The 21,738-nt window shown below is 37.4% G+C and overlaps 1 protein-coding gene across 5 annotated transcripts in view; it reads right to left on the bottom strand.

The window, feature by feature from the left end:
* LOC123559480 (diacylglycerol kinase beta-like) overlaps positions 1 to 21,738 on the bottom strand; it is a 150,362-nt gene that overhangs the window by 68,746 nt on the left and 59,878 nt on the right. For 3 of the 5 annotated variants that reach the window (XM_053552631.1, XM_053552632.1, XM_053552635.1), the window contains exons 5-6: positions 18,704 to 19,016; positions 3,958 to 4,083 (exon numbers count right to left, since the gene is read on the bottom strand). In XM_053552631.1, coding sequence (XP_053408606.1) covers positions 3,958 to 4,083; positions 18,704 to 19,016 — 439 coding nt within the window. The remainder of the gene's footprint in view (positions 1 to 3,957; positions 4,084 to 18,703; positions 19,017 to 21,738) is intronic. The other 2 variants (XM_053552634.1, XM_053552636.1) reach the window with 1 other exon arrangement.

The following is a 21,738-nucleotide window of genomic DNA, read 5'->3' as shown; positions in this document are numbered from 1 at the left end:
TTTCTGTTGCCATCAATTCCATAAAGCAGATCAAGATTTCCGCAGAAACATTTATTATACTTTCTGTTTGATCAAAAACCAATGCTTAAAGCATGTAAGTTAAGAAGATCTGTTCACAAGACTAGTAATCTGAAATACATTTGATTGATAGGCCTTCGCGAACATTGAGAAAATAGTAGATTGAAATGAAGGCCTCCGAATTGATGGAAGCAAGTGCGCAATTTATCATAGAGAAAGAATCAATCAGTAAACGTAACATTTTATTAGATTAGATCGGAGCCAGTCTGCTACATTTATAGGACACAATAAAATATTCCAATTAAGACCAGCTACATAGAATGACTTCCTAAATACAGACAAACAACCTTTTAGAGCATTCAGATAGAAGCCTTTCATGTCTACAGCACATGCAATTATTCTCCAGTTAGCAACGCAGCAAGCAATCTAGAAACTCCCCCACTATCATAATCAATTTTTACCCAAATGGAGATACCTATAAATGTCACTTATGATTTGTCAGACATTTGGTTTTAAAGTAGTTCTGCACGATCAGACAAAACTGTTTTCCGCAATGTATTGAATGATTTTTGGAAACTTCATAATATACTTCGAAAATTCGACAAATAAAAAAGATAGAGTCACGTCTTTGCTTTTTTGCTAGACTGATTTGAAAAATTTGGACCTAACAAGTTTACATGGGAAGATCACAATTTTGATGACATTTATTTGCGCGAACAGAAATTTCTCACAATCGTAAATAAATATATGTTCTATAATATGGCGAAATAAAATGTAATGTAAAGGCTTGTTTTAGAGATATTTCTGCATGATAAAAGAGATACTCACATATCAAGCTGATTTTAGGTCTTTCTTTGAAATTATTTAACATATCAAATTTTGTAATATCAAATTTCACGATGGAATGTGAACCCTAGTAGTCGCAATGATGTCAATGAACCAAAAAAAAAGGCGAAAAATATTGCTGTTACAAACATTGATAGGTTTACAGTAAGGCTTAAAAAAAATTGTTTGCGGTAACATGCTAAAAGAATTAGGGTAGGTAGGCCGGTAATTTGGGGGGGGGGGGGGGGGGGGTCTGGATTTTTTTTTTTATTAAGTGGGACTTTTCGGAAATATTTTTGTGTCAAAAAATAAATACAATAAGGCAATAAGGGGGGTTATGCCTAGGACATCAGTAAGTTGATTTCTAACATCTCTGACCATGTTTAAAGCATAAAAAGTGCAGTTTTGCAACTTTCTGTTAAAATGTTGAAAAAAATTCTCCAAGGCCATAAAAACATTTAGGGTCGGGCCAAAAATATAGGGTAGGTCAGGATACCAGAAATGAACAATGTTTTTCATATGCCTAATAGGCTCTGCTCCAGAGTTCACAAAAATGGGAACCTTTAAGAAAATATCAGGATATAAATAAAACTGTATCTTGAATGTTCCGGCTGAAACACAATTACTATTTCTGCCTTTAATACAATAACAACTGCCTGGGCCAGACGAGGTTTCGCTGTAACACTGAATAAGATGGTATAGGAAAGATAGCCCGAATTCAATAGCCATTATATGGCCGTGAACAGGGATTCAATTTAATGAAATTGCATGTCATTCTCAGAAAATTAATGTTTCACTCTGCTTCTTATTTGAGATGGTGAATGATGTTTAAATGAGATGAAATACATTGTTATTTCCTGTGGCTTTTTCCTTTAGGTCATGTTACAGTTTATTTTGCTCCTGAAACACACTTTTCTAGTTTTCATTAGTTAACGCATACAACTGAAACTCGATATCTCAAAATTACAGATATCTTGAAGACATTTAAAAGTCCTGTCCCGAAAACATTCACAAAATATAATTTTAAGTCAAATATCCATGATCTCGAAGTAAAACGCTCGATCCCTCGGACTTTGAGATACAGAGTTTCAACAGGGATCGAATTTAACTTTTTTTCCAACTAGCAAATTTTTGCTAGTGCCATTTTTTTCCACTAGCAAAATGATGGGTTCAACTAGCAATTATTTAAAAGCTGTTTACGTGCTAAATTCAAGTTGTTTTGTTGTTGTTTGGTTTCATATAAAAGTTCACGGTTCGGACAGGCTTGCGACTTTCTGGTTTTGTAAGTACGATACAAACCAAAGTACTCAATGATTCTTTGGACTTTTGGCTTGACGTTGATCTTTTAAGTTTTTCTCAGGTCACTGTTGGTAGTGTTGCTAACATTTTCGAGCTCCGCGGGCTTTTTTGCACCAAGAAACATGTTATTTCCTCTCCATTTTCACAGAACTTTGCAAATTACAGACGTCCAAAATGAAAACAAATATTGCCTAGACGCTTACTTACATATCCGATAATTACTTTTGTATAAAGCGACAAGCGTCTAGAAGCAGTCACGTGATTATCGGTAAATTAACTGCCCGAAAGGAGTTTTTAAAGAGAAAAGGACAGTTTGAGCGAATTCCCCGATTTTCGAACGTGATCGCAAAAATATTCGAGTGCCATGATTTTCTACTCGCATTTTTTTATTCTTACTCGAATTTTGCGAGTTAGCGACCGTTAAATTCGATCCCTGTTCAACTATATTTTCCATTCTTTTTTAATCTTATATGTACATGGTTACATTAATCATGCAGACTGTATTACGATGTGATCAGACTGTTACCTATACAGTCTGAGGACCAGTCTTCAACAAAGCATTATCATTGGTCAATTTCAAGATCACATTAACTTCCAAGCAACCAATCAGTGACGGAAGCTCTGGGAATGGCATTCGGCTGAAATTTTCACACTACAGCTTCCCTTACCTCAAAAATTCCTTAGAATCCAAACCCATCAGAGAGGTCACAAAATTAATGTTTCTATTTTTAGAAGCAGTCCTATTCAAACAGTCAGGCTAAAAAAAACTCCCATGATATATAAACTGGGCTTTCGGGATATGGACAGCTAGAGGAGGATACACTTTGAAATTAGCACAACTGACATTTAAGCAGAATGCCACCATGGAAGAAAAGAGTAAAGAATGGCCACTCAGGGCAGTCAGGGGGTTTTGTTGGGTTTAACATCACACCAACACAATTATACATCATATGGCTAAATTTCAAGCTTTTGATGATGGAGGAAGACCCCAGGTGCCCCTCAGTGTATTATTTTATCATAGGCGAGCACCTGGGTAGAACCACCGACCTTCCATAAGCCAGCTGGATGGCTTCCTCACAAAAAGAATTCAACACCCCAAGTAAGGTTCCAAATAAGTGATTCATAGTCAGAGACCATAACCACTTAACCTGAGAGGTCAGTCAGGAGAACATAATAATACCAATCTATAGGTTGTAAGATGTCTGATTGACATGAATGTTTTTTTTATGACTTCAAAAATATCCTCTAACCCATGAATCAGACAAGTTACAGATTTGACACAAGATCCTCTTACTGATGATTCATGAATTAAACTTGTCAATTACTTGCAGATTTGACACAAGATAACTCTTATTACCCATGATTCATGCATTAAACTTGTCAATTACTTGAAGATTTTACAAAAGACCCTCTTACCCATGATCCATGCATTAAACTTGTCAGTTACTTGTAGATTTTACAAAAGACCCTCTTACCCATGATCCATGCATTAAACTTGTCAGTTATTTGCAGATTTGACACAAGATCCACTTACCCATGATTCATGCAATTAACTTGTCAGTTACTTGCAGATTGGAAACAAGACCCTCATACCCATGATCTATGCATTAATCTTGTCAATTACTTGCAGATTTTACAAAAGACCCTCTTACCCATGATCCAAGCAGTAAACTTGTCAGTTACTTGCAGACAGCAAGTTAAGCATAGAAAACTTGCTTCCCTAACTGACTGTTCTTACAAAATGAAACTGCTGCTGAAAAGATGGCAAAAAACCTCAACTATCAAAGAAACAAAGTGGAAGATGAGAACACATACACATACCATTATGTACACTGTGGATACTATGATCGGATTTCTTGGACGAAGATCTTGAGTGGTTTGAAGCATCGTATTCTTTTTCACTGGATTGAGCTTTCTCTATGGCAGGGTTTGAGGCCATACCTGTAAAAGAAATCTCATAATCTTCATTCAAGTTCTGAATCCACTATCTATAATTCTGTTGCAAGGTCATATTTAAAAACAAGAGGACCATGATGGTCCTGAATCGCTCACCTGTCCCCACATGACCCAGTTTTGAGTATGATGTTGCTTTTTCTATTATTTGACATAGTGACCTAGTTTTTGAGCTCATGTGACCCAGTTTTGAACTTGACCTAGATATCATCAAGATAAAAATTCTGACCAATTTTCATGAAGATCCATTGAAAAATATGGCCTCTAGAGAGGTCACAAGGTTTTTCTATTATTTGACCTAATGACCTAATTTTTGAGCTCATGTGACCCAGTTTTGAACTTGACCTAGATATCATCAAGATAAAAATTCTGACCAATTTTCATGAAGATCCATTGAAAAATATGGCCTCTAGAGAGGTCACAAGGTTTTTCTATTATTTGACCTAATGACCTAGTTTTTGAGCTCATGTGACCCAATTTTGGTCTTGACCTAGATATCATCAAGGTGAACAATCTCACCAATTTTCATGAAGATCTCATGAAAAATATGGCCTCTAGAGAGGTCACAAGGTTTTTCTATTTTCAGACTTGCTGACCTAGTTTTTTACTGCACGTGACCCAGTTTTGAACTTGATCTAGATATCATCAAGGTGAACATTCTCACCAATTTTCATGAAGATCTCATCAAAAATATGGCCTCTAGAGAGGTCACAATGTTTTTCTATTTTTAGACCTGCTGACCTAGTTTTTGACTGCACATAATCCAGTTTCAAACTTGAACTAGATATCATCAAGGTGAACATTTTGACCAATTTTCATGAAGATCCATTGATAAATATGGCCTCTAGAGTGGTCACAAGGTTTTTCTATTTTTAGACCTACTGACCTAGTTTTTGACCGCACGTGACCCAGTTTCTAACTTGGCCTAGATATCATCAAAACGAACATTCAGACCAACTTTCATACAGATCCCATGAAAAATATGACCTCTACAGAGGTCACAAGGTTTTTTTTATTATCTGACCTACTGACCTAGTTTTTAAAGGCACATGACCCAGTTTCGAACTTGATCTAGATATCATCACGGATAACATTCTGACTAACTTTCATGAAGATCCATTGAAAAGTATGGCCTCTAGAGAGGTCACAAGGTTTTTCTATTTTTAGACCTACTGACCTAGTTTTGGACCGCACGTGACCCAGATTCAAACTTGACGTAGATATCATCAAGATGAACATTCTGACCAACTTACATAAAGATCCAATAAAAAATGTGACCTCTAGAGTGGTCACAAGCAAAAGTTTACGCACGCACGGACGACGGATGCTGCGCGATCACAAAAGCTCACCTTGTCACTTTGTGACATGTGAGCTAAAAACTTGTTTTCTACTTAGCCCAAAAATGCGACAAAATCAGGTCTGAAGGAAGCCAATTCTTAGGGTGCATTACACTTGGCATACTGAAAACGGAAGTTTGTGGAATCGGTGCATCTTCTGTTTATTGTATTATCCTTCAACCAAAACTACTAACATTCTTCTGACAGAGTCAACCATACAGATTTGCCTCTCACCTTTAGGTTTCAAAGGTTAAATCATTCTTGAAATACTGGGAGGACATTTTTGCACAAACAGTCTGTGTACTCTTGATCTAAGGCTTCGTGACTTCAAATAATCATCTATCAAGGGTTTCTCAGGTCTCTGACCAAAAACAGATAATTAAACTAACAGTTACTCTGGCTTTGACCTATGACTTAGTGATCTCAACTTGGCAGGCACATTGCCCATAGGTGGTACATGACCTTTGTTTTTAGTCGATAGGTCTAGGGATTTCAAAGAAATTGACCACAAATAGTTTTTGTACTAACACTCACTGTGAGCTTGACCTTTGGCCAACTGACATGAAAATCAATTGGGGTTTGCTGCCAATGGCCAATGTACTTATCAAGTTTGAAGAACACAGGTTAAAGCATTCTTAAGGAGGTAGGTTACCTTTATATTTGTATGTGCGCATGTCCAACCGGAACCTAACGTGACGATTTACGACGTTTACGACAAACTAAATGTGTTTGTATATTCATTCTTCTAAAAACAAATCATAGGCCTGTCTTCGATCTGACGCTTTATGGTTTAATAATGCAGAAATAATGAATAAATTGCCGCAGAAACGCTTCAAAACAATGTTGCCTTAAAATGACGTCATGACGTTACGTGTCAGTTACCGCACAAAATTAATAGCCTTTATCTTGAAAGTACGTAATTCTGTGCATTTTCTTTATTCAAACTATTTTCAAATAACCATTATTTGCTGAAATATTTTTTATGAGTCTTTTGCTCTGAATAATGATCAATATTTTGCTTCTTTTATGTAGTTATATTGAAATGTTATGCGGAATGTAAGAAAATGGATGATGGTAACCAATGTTATTTGGAATATAGTTGGGTGAGAGGTTACTTGTTACGGCCATTTTCAAATAAAAAATCTAGCAGTTTGATTTGTAATACCTATTTTTCAGGTTCCGTTGATAATTTGTTACTTATATACTAAAACTAAGATCTAAAATTGTTCAAATTTCAGTAGAAAATTGTGGTTTCTTGAATTGAATTGATGTTACCATGGAAACGAAGCCCGTGACCTATGTATCTAAATGTAAAATTCAAAAGCGTTGACACTAGTCTATTTAAGAAACACAGCTTCGCCTTTTTATTTTCATTTCAACAATATCCATGAGAATAATAGTAGCATGCTGAACGATTTTTCCATGAAAAATGCCCGACGAAGGGTACTGCTGTAAGTATTCTAAGCTTAGAAATTTGTTTGAATAAATGCAGATAACACGAAAATATAACTTACGTTAGAAATAATATGTTTTAAAGCTACATCAACTAGAAAGATAATCTTATTCAATATTATTTAATAAGAAATTACGACAAAAAGCAAGATATAAGCCATTTTAAACATCTCTGTTGCCATGGTTACTTTAAACTTTAAGAAAAATAGGGTACCATGTATAGTGCTTGGTATTTTGCTAATAATATTACCCAAATATTCCATGTTGGTCATTAACAGAATGGCACTGAAGCCGTCGAAAACCCCTATTTTTATACACAGTTGTTTAAAAATGAGAGAAAATGCGTTACCATGGAAACACGAGCCCCGCGACATATACAGTTTAAGCTTATATTAGAAAGCTAACGTGCATACCAGTAAAATTATAGATTATGCTGACTTCTACGGATATCAATGAAACTAAAATACACTGAAAAGTGTTAAATATCCGTATTTTCCTTCTTCTTTCAATATGAAATACCTTTGGAGGGTCATGTTCTTCAAACCTGGATAAAAACTGAACTTGAAGGGACAGAGACAAACAAAACTGAGATTTTAGCAGTTAAAACTTCATATTACACGAAATACAAAAAGATGCTGCGGTTCAATTAATTTGAATTTACCCTTGTAACAAGGTAACCTACCTCCTTAAGCTATTGCGGGAAAAGAACATTGCTAACAGACAGATGCCAACCACCTACCAAATTACCTATTATGTTTGTTTCAGCATATCAAAAAAGGTGCCACATAACAACTCTTGGAGACCTTTAGAATAATTGAGTCGTGCCATGAGAAAACCAACATAGTGGGTTTGTGACCAGCATGGATCCAGACCAGCCTGCGCATCCGCGCAGTCTGGTCAGGATCCATGCTGTTTGCTTTTAAAGCCTATTGGAATTAGAGAAACTGTTAGCGAACAGCATGGATCCTGACCAGACTGCCAGGATGCGCAGGCTGGTCTGGATCCATGCTGGTCGCAAAGCCACTATGTTGATTTTCCCATGGCACGACTCATTTCAAGTTCACACAAAACTAAAACCAAATTCTCAGAAGTCTCTGTAACGATACAATAATATTGATCAAGATTTGTACTTTTTTCCTTAAAAGTGCAAGCTCATTTTCAGGACAATGACATGCACTAATATTGAAAATTTCTTCATCCTGATTTTATTTTTTTCAACAGCTGATGTCACAAGTATTCCATGCTAACTTGTCATCTACAAGTAATGAAAAACTTGCCCTAATAAATCAAGGTTAAAGGCACTGGCCTCTAGATCGTTCAAAAACAAAAAAAGACAGACTTTTTTTTTTTAAATATCTGGAAATTAATGCTGTATTTCTTAAGAATGATTTGAAACTTAATTACTGACAGACTACATGTTACGGAAACACATGAGAATTAGTTGTTTTTACTACTTTTTACGATTTAAGCATTTGTAAGGTTTTACTCGAGGTAAATTACCTTGATTATAAATATCTATATATTTAACGTGCATTGAACACAGAATTCTCTATAGCGGTACTGGTAACGACAGCGGAAAACTTCTTTATTGCTGCGGCGGTCCAGGTTCCATTCCCGATGCAGTCATCGTTTTTTCCTGATTTGGAATTACCGGAATTGTTTGAAAACAAAAACTCATAATTCTAATGTTCATAATATGACTAAATTTCAATTTGGTAGAAAGATCATTTTTTAGTTAAAATCTTGAGGTCAATGCCTTTAAGGATGAATGACTGAAATGACTTGTACTTTTTGTGAAATTGTCATGGAGAATAGCTCTTGCCTAAGGATCAAACTCTTGACCTTTGCAAAGGCAATTTTATACCCTAACTGGATATATTACAATTTCAAGCAGACCTTTCATCTTGTATCAAACATTTTCTTTAACAAGAGACCTCTGTTAACCTCCACCCCTATTACGGCCCTGTTTAAAGTTACTTGGTTTCAAACTAGCCTGGACCATAAGCTTTTGACCTAAGGACTCAAAAAAAAAAAAAAAAAAAAATAGAGGACCATGATGGTCCTGAATCGCTCACCTCTTCCCACATGACCCAGTTTTGAGAATGACGTCTTTTTTTCTATTATTTGACATAGTGACCTAGTTTTTCAGCTCATGTGACCCAGTTTTGAACTTGACCTAGATATTATCAAGATAAACATTCTGACCAATTTTCATGAAGATCCATTGAAAAATATGGTCTCTAGAGAGGTCACAAGGTTTTTCTATTATTTGACCTATTTACCTAGTTTTCGAAGGTACGTGACCCTGTTTTGACATTTACCTAGATATCATCAAGGTGAACATTCTCACTAATTTTCATAAAGATCTCATGAAAAATATGGCCTCTAAGAGAGGTCACAAGATTTTTCTATTTTTATACCTACTGGCCTAGTTTTTGACCACACGTGACCCAGTTTCGAAAATGACCTAGATATCATCAAGGTGAACATTCAGATCAATTTTCATGAAGATCCATTGAAAAATATGGCCTCTAGAGAGGTCAAAAGATTTCAATAATTTTAGACCTACTGACCTAGTGTTTGACCGCAGTTGACCCAGTTTCAAATTTGACCTAGATATCATCAAGATGAACATTCAGACCAACTTTCATACAGATCCCATGAAAAGTATGGCCTCTAGAGAGGTCACAAGGTTTTTTTATTATTTGAACTATTGACCTAGTTTTTTATGGCACGTGACCCAGTTTCAAACTTGACCTAGATATCATCAAGACGAACATTCTGACCAATTTTTATGGAGATCCATTCTCAAGTATGGCCTCTAGAGAGGTCACAAGGTTTTTCTATTTTTAGACCTACTGACCTAGTTTTTGACCGCACATGACCCTGTTTCGAACTTGACCTAGATACCATCAAGATTAAACATTCAGACCAATTTTCATACAGATTCCATGAAAAATATGGCCTTTAGAGAGGTCACAAGGTTTTTCCATTATTTGACCTTCTGACCTAGTTTTTGATGGCACGTGACCCACTTTAGAACTTGATCTAGATATCATCAAGACGAACATTCAGACCAACTTTCATACAGATCACATGAAAAATATGGCCTCTAGCGAGGTCACAATGTTCTTCAGTTATTTGACCTACTGACCTAGTTTTTGATGGCACGTGACCCACTTTCGAACTTGACCTAAATATCATCATGGTGAACATTCTGACCAATTTTCATGAAGATCTCATGAAATATATGGCCTCTAGAGAGGTCACAAAGTTTTTCTATTTTTAGACCTACTGACCTAGTTTTTGACCGCACGTGACCCAGTTTCAAACTTGACCTAAATATCATCAAGATGAACATTAAGACCAACTTTCATACAGATCCCATGAAAAATATGGCCTTTAGAGAGGTCACAAGGTTTTTCTATTATTTGACCTACTGACCTAGTTTTTGATGGCACGTGACCCAGTTTCGAACTTGACCTAGATATCATCAAGGTGAAAGTTCTGACCAATTTTCATGAAGATCTTGTGAAATATATGGCCTCTAGAGAGGTCACAAGGTTTTTCTATTTTTAGACCTACTGACCTAGTTTTTGATGGCACGTGACCCAGTTTCGAACTTGACCTAGATATCATCAAGGTGAATGTTCTGACCAATTTTCACGAAGATTTTATGAAATATATGGCCTCTAGAGAGGTCACAAGGTTTTTCTATTTTTAGACCTACTGACCTAGTTTTTGAAGGCACGTGACCCAGTTTCGAACTTGACTTAGATATCATCAAGGTGAACATTCTGACCAATTTTCATGAAGATCTTGTGAAAGATATGGCCTCTAGAGAGGTCACAAGGTTTTTCTATTTATAGACCTACTGACCTAGTTTTTGACGGCACGTGACCCAGTTTCGAACTTGACCTAGATATCATCAAGATGAACATTCTGACCAACTTTCATAAAGATCCCATGAAAAATGTGACCTCTAGAGTGGTCACAAGCAAAAGTTTACGGACGGATGCACGGACGCACGGACGGACGACGGACGACGGACACCGCGCGATCACAAAAGCTCACCTTGTCACTTTGTGACAGGTGAGCTAAAAATACGATTATGGTCATTTTGTGTTATTATGTGACAAGCATCAGAATTCTTCAGTTTCTAATTTACTATGACCTTGACCTTTCACATTATGATACTGATGCCTTAACAATACTGGTCACCTGCTGATAATAAGGGGTCATCCTATAAAGTTGAATGGCCGTAGACCCAAGCATTCTGTCACCAATCACTGCGAACTTGACTGACCAACTGATTCCCAAACAAAAGGGGACATTTACTGACCATTGGCAATCATCCTATAAGTTTTGACAACCACAGGCCGCCTTTTTCCTTAATGTCACTATTCCTGCCTTTTGAGTATATCTGACCCCAAAACAATAGGGATGATCTACTGAGAACAGACAATCATGGACAAAGCCTTCTCCTGGCCCCAATTTCACGAAAAAACTTAAGTAATTGCTTAGCTAAGTCTGTTATTTCAAATGCTTGTTTTTGCCCTTTATGCGTCTTCAATGTTGACTTTTTCATCTATATCAGACACGTACATGTCTATTTACATGTCTATTTCATAGATCAAAGCACAACAATTCTGAATTTTACAGAAAATGAAGTATAAAAATAAGAAATATACTTAAGCAATTACTTAGTTCGTTATATCGTGCTTAAATAGAAATATATCATATTTATGTGATTGAAATTAGTACTGCAGACAAATACTACTAACCATAGTTTAATTTAGCTATAAATACATTGGTACAGAAAAAATCAACATTAAATAACAATAGCTTAAGCAATAGCATGATTTTAAATTAACAGACTTAACTAAGTAATTACTTAAGTTTTTTCGTGAAATTGGGGCCTGACCCCTACTAATGATCTGGACCTTAAGGTCACTGTGACATTAACCTTTGACCTACTGACCTCCAAATATGGTAAGAGTCATCTAATGACAGCAAAAGTTATTGAATAGAGGAAAATTTCATACTGACATCCAAAACAATAGGAGCTATCTACCGACTTCTGACCAATGGAACTCCTACTTTTATGTACTGATTTTGAGACCGTAAAAGTCGACAGATATAACAACATGGATATAGCAACTGAAAATGTCAACACAATATGGATATTGCAATTCAGTAAAGACAAGAAAATAAACAACATGTCATAATAAACAAATAACATGTCATAACAGAAAAAGCTGTCTGTTTGTTTGGCTGAGTTCAACAACATTCTCAACAATATCTCAGTTATATTCTGTATATCGATGTTTCAAGATTCCTTAATTACCAGTTTAGACCTGTTCTCCACATGAAATAAACAACTACCTCAACGAGGGCTCGACTTTTAACTCTGCAGAGCACTTTCCAATAGAGCAGTTCCAACTATATATAATACTTTTACTTGCCTGAACCCTATTTTTGGTTGCCCAAATGTAACATGGTGATGTGATCAGATATTGCAGTGCAGTATAGCAACAAAAACAGTAGCACATGATTTTCTGAGTTGTATTTCTTAGGGTGTTTCATATATTTGACTTGCCTGCCTGGCAAATGAGTATGATTTTTTGCCTGCCAGCACTCCACTTTTACCTGCCCCAGAAAATAGGGCAGTCTTTATTTATTTATTTTGTTGGGTTTAACGTTGCACCGACACAATGATAGGTCATATGGCGACTTTCAAGCTTAAATTGTGGAGTAAGACCCTAGGTGCCCCTCCATGCACTATTTCATCACAAGCAGGCACCTGGGTAGAACCAACGACCTTCCGTAAGCCCGCTGGATGGCTTCCTCACATGAAGAATTCAATGTCCCGAGTGAGGCTCGAACACACATCGATTAGGGGCAAGTAATTTGAAGTCAGCGACATTAACCACTCGGCCACAGAGGCCCCAGGGCAGTCTTTAATAAGTTCAAATACTCGAAGTTTTAACAACCTACAGTGATAAAACCTGTAGTTATGGTCCACTGCCGGTGTGATCCCAAAATCAATCCACCTACACAAACACAGATGTCAACCGAGTTTATCCCCTAAATGTTAACCATTCTCTTTCTAAAAATTTGAAAGTACAGTGTGCAATGTCAGTTAGCTCACAATATACAAATCTACAAACGAAGGGCACATTCTTGGAGGCTGTAGCAGAAATTATACATTATACAAGGTGAAAACACTAAGTCTTGTAACTTCAGATGAGGCAATGTTCTACTCAGGTGGAAGCTATCGGAAAAGGCAGGAGTACTCTGGTAAAAACAAATATTATTGTCAAGAAAAAGTGAAATTTGTTTAGTGTGATTCTTCAAATTCACAATTTATTACTTATCTGGCTTGTGTGCCTTACAAATGGATAACTTAGGTTAATAGGGAATCAATCCTATTGATTATCCTTGCAAAGCGACGACCCTCCACAGTAACATGCAATATACCGAATGAGATAAATACTATTGAATTAAAAAATATGTACTTCTGGCACGTGCACAGAGCATTTGACTTCGGATTTTTTGGAAGAATACGCTTTTTCCTTGTGTCTAATAAGCATCAACTTAACTTGTGCGAACTGCAATGTCTTGCACATCAGTACAAATATAAGTTAGTGTTGTTTATATTCCAAAATCTACCTTTAAATTGACAGGGAATCGGTCCTGCGCATGCGACAAAAATCGGGATCGATCCCTCTATGGTAACATGCGATATACCGAATGAGATATTTACTATCAACCTGAAAATTGTGTCAAGCAGTCCGTGCCGTCATTAGACAGTTATTTTCAAATGTAATGGGATGAGCTGAAGTCGGATCGATTCCTGGTTGAGGCAGTGCCTTATTTCATTATATAACAAAGAAAGGGACAAACATGAATACTACAATACAGAAATGGATTGAGACCAATTCTTTAGGCAAAGACTGCCTAGATGGTTTACAGGATATTCTACTATACAATGGTGTTCAATCAAGAAAGCTTATAACACGGCCTGTAAACACTGGCTCGTCCTCTTTAAGGAGATGAGTTGAAAAAAGAGCCAATGATACTTCCGAGGAGGCGCTAATGACCAGAACTTCATGCAGAATGTAAACAAAGAAGAAGGGTGAGTAGATTGTTTCCTTTCTCAGATAAATGTAAGGCCCTATTTCTAAAAAATAGCCAATGTAGTTCCACTCAGAAATGATTATATACATACCATTATGGGAAAAATTGGTACAATGTATATTTACTCTTATATGTGTAAATTGGGACGAAATATATGGGTAAATCTCCACTTTTGGTTCGAACTTGCCCCATTTTCCAACTTTCAAAAGTTCTCACGTCAAGGAATGCATTTACCTTGCAAAATGGCCTGCATAATTCTTGCAAAAAGCAAGATGGAGTTATGTTTCTTGATGTACAGGGTCTGCTTATGATGGTGAACAAGTATTCCAAGTTTCAAAGCAATAGCTTTGATAGTTTAGGAGAAAAGTTGACCTAAACATAAAACTTAACCAAGAAATCTGATATTTTCTAAGTACATGTACAAAAGGGGCCATAGATCTTGCAAAAATCAAGATGGAGTTATGTTTCTTACAGCTATACAAAGTCAGCTTATGATGGTGAACAAGTATTCCAAGTTTCAAAGCAATAGCTTTGATAGTTTAGGAGAAAAGCTGACCTAAACATAAAACTTAACCAGGCAACGCCGACGCAGACGCCGACGCCGATGCCGACGCCGACAACCGCTCAAGTGATGACAATAACTCATCATTTTTTTTTCAAAAAATCAGATGAGCTAAAAACTAAATTTCAAAGTGCTTTGGCTCCCACTCCGGTTCTTAGCGCCTCCTCTGCGGCGTTGGCTCCTCCACATGGTGATAAATGCACGTGTACGGGATAAACACGCTAGTAAACCACGTAAGTCATGCAGTAGTAAGATATGCTTTTCAGCAAGGTGCAGGGACTATAAAATCTTAAAATTGTGTAAATTAGGGTGAAATATATGGGAAAATGTCCACTTTTGGTTTGGACTTACTGTATTTTCATACTTTCAAAAGTTCTCACGTCAAGGAATGCATTTACCTTGCAAAATGGCCTGCATATATAAAAAGTATAATCATTTCTGAGTGGAACTACATTGGCTATTTTTTAAAATAGGGCCTTACATTTATCGGAGAAAGGAAACAATCAACTCACCCTTCTTCTTTGTTTACATTCTGCATGAAGTTCCGGTCATTAGCGCCTCCTCGGAAGTATCATTGGCTCTTTTTTCAACTCATCTCCTCAAAGAGGACGAGCCAGTGTTTACAGGCCGTGTATAAAGCCATACATCTTAGAGACATTGGACTATTTCAAATCTAGGAAGCCATTACTCCCGAGGCAAAGATGCCTAAGTCTAACCAGATGCAGTCCAAACTGACTACAGTTAACGCAGATGAGAAGTCTAAAAAAACTTAAAATTACTCCAAGGATGAGTGGAAGAAACGGGACCAATTTACTGCAGCAAAGCATCCCTCACTACTGTATCGATAACTAGTGTCTCCCCGAACTGATGCATAAATTTCATGTGGTCCTAAGCAGCTTTCTTTATATTTTGTATCTCAGTATCACCCAAAACACAGGAAAACTCAAGCATTTTGCTCATCCCCTTGCGGCTTTTAGCAACTGGTGAAGCTTCTATGAATTTTTGCTGAATTCCATCCAAGGATTGCTGAGAAATACACTGGACAAGAAAGGGTGCTAAGGAATACTAATGTTAAACTAGAGCTATCACTAAAGGTGATGAATGTACCCCCCACATGCATTGACACAGTACATTGCAATTTGACGCACACAAGATTGCATAATTATGTGGACTGTATGTATATAGACTGTATGTATACAGTATAGTAACAAAAAACAAAGTCCCATAACTATGCAGAATATTTATCTAAAAGAATGTAACATGCACCATGCACAACTAGGGTTGGTACTGATCACTTGTGTGAAGTTTCATTAAATTGTGTGCAAGGGTTTGGTAGATTAGGCATGCACAAGATTGCATATGCAGACTGTATGTACATAGTATGTTAACAAGAAACAAAGTCCCATAACTCTGCAAAAAATTTTTCTGAAAGAACCTAACATGCCCCATGCACAACTACTGTTGTTACTGATCACTTGTGTGAAGTTTCATTAAATTGTGTCAAGGGGATGAGGAGAGATGGTGCGCACAAGATTGTGTCTATGTATATAGTATAGTAACAAAAAAACAAAGTCCCATAACTCTGCAATTTTTTTTTCTAAAAGAACCTAACATGCCCCATGCACAACTACTGTTAGTACTGATCACTTGTGTGAAGTTTCATTAAATTGTGTCAAGGGGATGAGGAGAGATGGTGCGCACAAGATTGTGTCTATGTATATAGTATAGTAACAAAAAAAACAAAGTCCCATAACTCTGCAATTTTTTTTTCTAAAAGAACCTAACATGCCCCATGCACAACTACTGTTGGTACTGATCACTTGTGTGAAGTTTCATTAAATTGTGTCAAGGGGATGAGGAGAGATGGTGCGCACAAGATTGCGTCTACGGACAGACGGACAGACAGACGGACAGACAGACAGACAGACAGACAACCTAAAACCAGTATACCCCCCCTTACAACTTTGTTGTCGGGGGGTACAATAATCAAAGGGCAATAACTCAGTCAAAAATCATCTAACTCAGAACAAGAACTTGGGACTGACTCATGAACTGACGGACAGACAAAGGGGCAACATGCTTCCCTTTTTCGGGAGCATAAAAGCTGAAGTATCTGACAGGTTGATTCAGAACACTTTGTCTGAAAATGGTTCTTACAAAATCACGAAACATAATTTTATGAACAGCTACAGGAATACCAAGACATATCATGTTACCTTGAAATCATCCTCTTTTTGTTTCATATCTTACTGAATGAATACTAAGAGAACTTCCAATTAAGCTGGAGTTGCCTTCAATTTGTTCAAACTGCATTAAACACCCACACCAAGACTTTCTTGGCAATTTAAATCCCAAAGGCATTACTTTAAATAGTTTCAATTATGCTACTAATAGTTTCTACTATCCTTCTTATAGTTCCAATTAAGTATTTTAAGACAGGCTTAAATCAAACACAGATTAAGGTTATTCCTAGTAAAGGTTTGCCACACAATGCTATATTGAGATATGACCGATCTGTGACCTTCACTCACAAGGTCATGGTAAGGATTATAAATAAGCTATATGATGTTGAGCAATTCCTAGGATCAACATGTTAGTAATGTAAGACATATTCTATTAGGCTTGTTGCGTTGAATTTAAAACTGTCAAACTTAAGGTAAATTTTGCATTGCTAGGGCAATTAATTTAAAGCCATAGGGTTCACCAGTTGAGTTAAAAGTACTGCTTCTGAAAAAAGGCTGATATCAGGTAGGTTTTAGACCTGATCAAATTCCTAAAACTGCAAATGTACTATAACAAGGCAGTCTGAAAGTCAGTTAAATCCCCCGCCACTGCTATGGATAGTGAAACGGTAAACCCTTGACCTTTAGCTGTGACCTGGACCTTGAACTGACATGGCTGACTCATGAATTCTGCGCAACGTCTTGATGAGGTGATCATTTGACCCAAGTTTCATGAAAATCCTTCAAGGGGTTTAGGAGATACCGAGCTCAAACCTTTGACCTTGAGCTGTGACCTTGACCTTGAGTTGACATGGCTGACTCATGAGTTCTTGATGAGGTGATCATTTGACCCAAGTTTGATAAAAATCCTTCAAGGGGTTTAGGAGATACAGAGTGGACACAAAATGGAAGGCTCAAACCTTTGACCCTAAATTGTGACCTTGACCTTGAGCCGGCATGGCTGACTCATAAGTTCTGCAAATAGTTTTGATGAGGTGATCATTTGACTAAAGTTTTATAAAATTCCTTCAAGGGGTTTAGGAGATAGAGCGGACACGAAATGGAAGGCTAAAACCTTTGACCTAGAGTTGTGACCTTGCCCTTGAGCTGGCATGGCTGACTCATGAGTTCTGCACATCGCCTTGATGAAGTCATCATTTGACCCACGTTTCATATGAATCCTTCAAGGGAATTAGGATACAGAGCAGACACAAAATGGAAGGCTCAAACCTTTGACCTTCAGTTGTGACCTTGACCTTGAGCCCGCATGGCTGACTCGTACATCGCCTTGATGAGGTGATCATTTGACCAAAGTTTGATGAAAATCCTTCAAGGGGTTTAGGAGATATAGAGCGGACACAAAATAGAAGGCTCAAACCTTTCACCCTATGTTGTGACCTCGACCTTGAGCTGGCATGGCTGACTCATGGGTTCTGCACATCGTCTTGATGAGGTGATCATTTGACCCAAGTTTTATAAAATTCCTTCAAGGGGTTTAGGAGATATAGAGCGGACACAAAATGGAAGGCGCAAACCTTTGACCCTGAGTTGTGACCTTGACCTTGAGCCAACAAGGCTGGCTCATGGGTTCTGCACATCGTCTTGATAAGGTGATCATTTGACCCAAGTTTCATGAAAATCCTTCAAGGGGTTTAGGAAATATGGAGCGGACACGAGTGTTACGGACAGACGGAAGGACGGATGGAAGGACAAGACGGAAGGACGGATAAAGACCATTCCTATAACCCCCCCACCACTTATGGCGGGAGATTAATAATCTATTCAAATCTTCTGCATCTATTTTATTAAACCATTTTATAACTTCAAATTGTGGGACGCTTTTTTTTGCACTTTTTCCTCAAAAGAAATAAACCTGACAATACTTTTTAATTTACCTTTATCACCACTATGGCCGAGGCTGTGTAATTTTTCTGTAATTCCATGAAGTTTTTCCGCTAAGCCACTTCTCTCTTGTTTACCATCAACATGAATCTCTGTAGTCTGATGAGTGATCGGCGCACAAACAGTCTGAGAGGCTACCGCGGCAACGTCCCTCACACTTAACTCTTTGTTACCGCCCCCTGGAGGAAGGAGGGCAGTTGGAGACTTTTTGTTAAATGACAAGAATAAATGTCCACATAGATCTTCCCCAATGTCTGCATCAAGGTAAGTCTCCATAAAAAGACGAAATCCCTCATAGTCAATGGGCTGAAACAGAAATATATACATGTATCAGAGAACTGTAATAGGACAATCTGCCATCTAATCAATCAATTCATAAAAAACAAAATCATGAAACTGTCATGTCAAACATTTTTTCTTCTCATCAGTTCATAGTCACTGTAAAACAGGTACTATGTAACGCTCTGGAATAATATTTTATACCTAATTAGATCCCACTGGAATGTAATAACAATGGAATATATCTGAGAAAATTTTGCAAGTCTACTGAGTGGCACCCTACAAACTGCTTAAATGGCACTATTCAGCTGGAAACAACTATAAATATCCCTGTAATACCAGTCAGTGTAACAGCCTTGCCCTTCCATTTTTCAAGGTGACACTGTGATATCAATGGATGAGTTATATCAGCTAAAATCCATTTTTTCAACAGTATTTCAGTTATAAAAAATGGCGGACAGTTAACGCTTAGCCTTACCTTTTGAGAAAAAAAAAACAACATCAAATCATAGAAAAAAAAGAGTTGTTTCACATGAAAATTGAACAGCATGTAAAACATGTATATTACTCTACGAAACAAGTGTCAGTATACTGATATAAACACTGAATTCCAGAAAGGGACTGCCTAAAGGGGTCCCACTTCCAGACAATTAAAGCTTTTTAAAAACTCATGTTTGTTTATCCAATATTTCTGTGTTTTGATGATATACTTCTAAACCTTAAATATGTTTCTGTTTTTCTATACTAGTGCTTACTTAACTAGAGCTATCACTAAAAGCGATGAATGTACCACCCGCATGCACTGACACAGTACATTGCAATTTGACGCACACAAGATTGCATAATTATGTGGACTGTATGTATATAGACTGTATGTATACAGTATAGTAACAAAACACAAAATCCCATAACTATGCAGAATATTTATCTAAAAGAACATAACATGCACCATGCACAACTAGGGTTGGTACTGATCACTTGTGTGAAGTTTCATTAAATTGTGTGCGAGTGTTCGGAAGATTAGGCGCACACAAGACTGCATATGCAGACTGTATGTAAATAGTATGTTAACAAGAAACAAAGTTCCATAACGCTGCAATTTTTGTTGTTGAAAGAACCGAACATGCCCCATGCACAATTACTGTTGTTACTGATCACTTGTGTGAAGTTTCATTAGATTGTGTCAAGGGGATCAGGAGAGATGGTGCGCACAAGACTGTGTCTATGTATATAGCATAGTAACAAAAAACAAAGTCCTATAACTCAACAATTTTTTTTCTGAAAGAACCTAACATGCCCCATGCACAACTACTGTTGTTACTGATCACTTGTGTGAAGTTTCATTAAATTGTGTCAAGGGGATGAGGAGAGATGACCAGTGCCCACAAGATTGTGTCTATGTATATAGTATAGTAACAAAAAACAAAGTCCTGTAACTCTGCAAATTTTTTTTCTGAAAGAACCTAACATGCCCCATGCACAACTACTGTTGTTACTAATCACTTGTGTGAAGTTTCATTAAATTGTGGGGATGAGGAGAGATGGTGCGCACAAGATTGTGTCTACAGACAGACGGACAGACAGACAGACAGACAGACAACCTGAAACCAGTATACCCCCCCTTACAACTTTGTTGTCGTGGGGTACAATTAACCTAAGTATTTGACAGCTTCTCCACATGCATGTTTGCGGGTGTGTGTGGTTGGTGGAGACAAATGATTTCAGACATATTGTCTTTATATCAAAGAATCATGGAGAACATGATGAAACTCACAACCCTTTCTCTAGCTGTCTTTAACTAACTATAAAGAGCTGAGCTAACATTACACAGCTAACTCTACAGAGCTGAGCTAACCGCACAGAGCTTACCCTACACAGCTGAGCTTAAACCCTACAGAGCTAACTCTACACAACTTAGCTAACCCTACACAGCTGAGCTAACCCTACAAAGCTAACATTTCAGAGCTAACACTATACAGCTGAGCTAACTCTACAGAGTTAACCAGACAAAGCTGAGCTAACCCTAAAGAGCTGATCTAACCCTACAGAGCTAACACTACACAGCTAAGCTAACTCTACACAGCTAACCAGACACAGCTGACCTAACCCTACAGAGCTGAGCTAACCCTATATAGCTAACATTACAGAGCTAACACTACAGAGCTGAGTTAACTCTAAAGAGCTAACCCTACACAGCTTAGCTAACTCTACAGAGCTGAGCTAACCCTACAAAGTTAACATTACAGAGCTAAAACTACACAGCTGAGCTATCTCTACAGAGCTAACAATACAGAACTGCGCTAAACCTACAAAGATAACAGCTAAGCTAACTCTACAGAGCTAACCCTACACAGCTGAGCTAAATCTACAAAGCTAACATTACAGAGCTAACACTACACAGCTGAGCTAACTCTACAGAGCTGTGCTAACCCTACAAAGATAACATTACACAGCTGAGGTAACTCTACAGAGCTAACCCTACACAACTGAGCTAACCTTACAGAGCTGAGCTAAATCTACAAAGCTAACATTACAGAGCTAACACTACACAGCTGAGTTAACTCTACACTACACAGCTGAGCTAACTGTATAGAGCTGAGCTAACCCTACAAAGCTAACATTACAAAGCTAACACTACACAGCTGTGCTAACTCTACAGAGCTAACCCTACAGAGATGAGCTAACCCTACAAAGCTAACATTACACTGCTAAGCTAACTCTACAGAGCTGAGCTAACTCTACAAAGCTA

The sequence above is a fragment of the Mercenaria mercenaria genome, chromosome 10, assembly GCF_021730395.1.
Source record: "Mercenaria mercenaria strain notata chromosome 10, MADL_Memer_1, whole genome shotgun sequence".
In the NCBI taxonomy this organism is placed as follows: domain Eukaryota; kingdom Metazoa; phylum Mollusca; class Bivalvia; order Venerida; family Veneridae; genus Mercenaria; species Mercenaria mercenaria.
The sequence above is the reverse complement of the archived record's forward strand: the minus strand, read 5'-3'. Positions and strand labels throughout refer to the sequence as shown.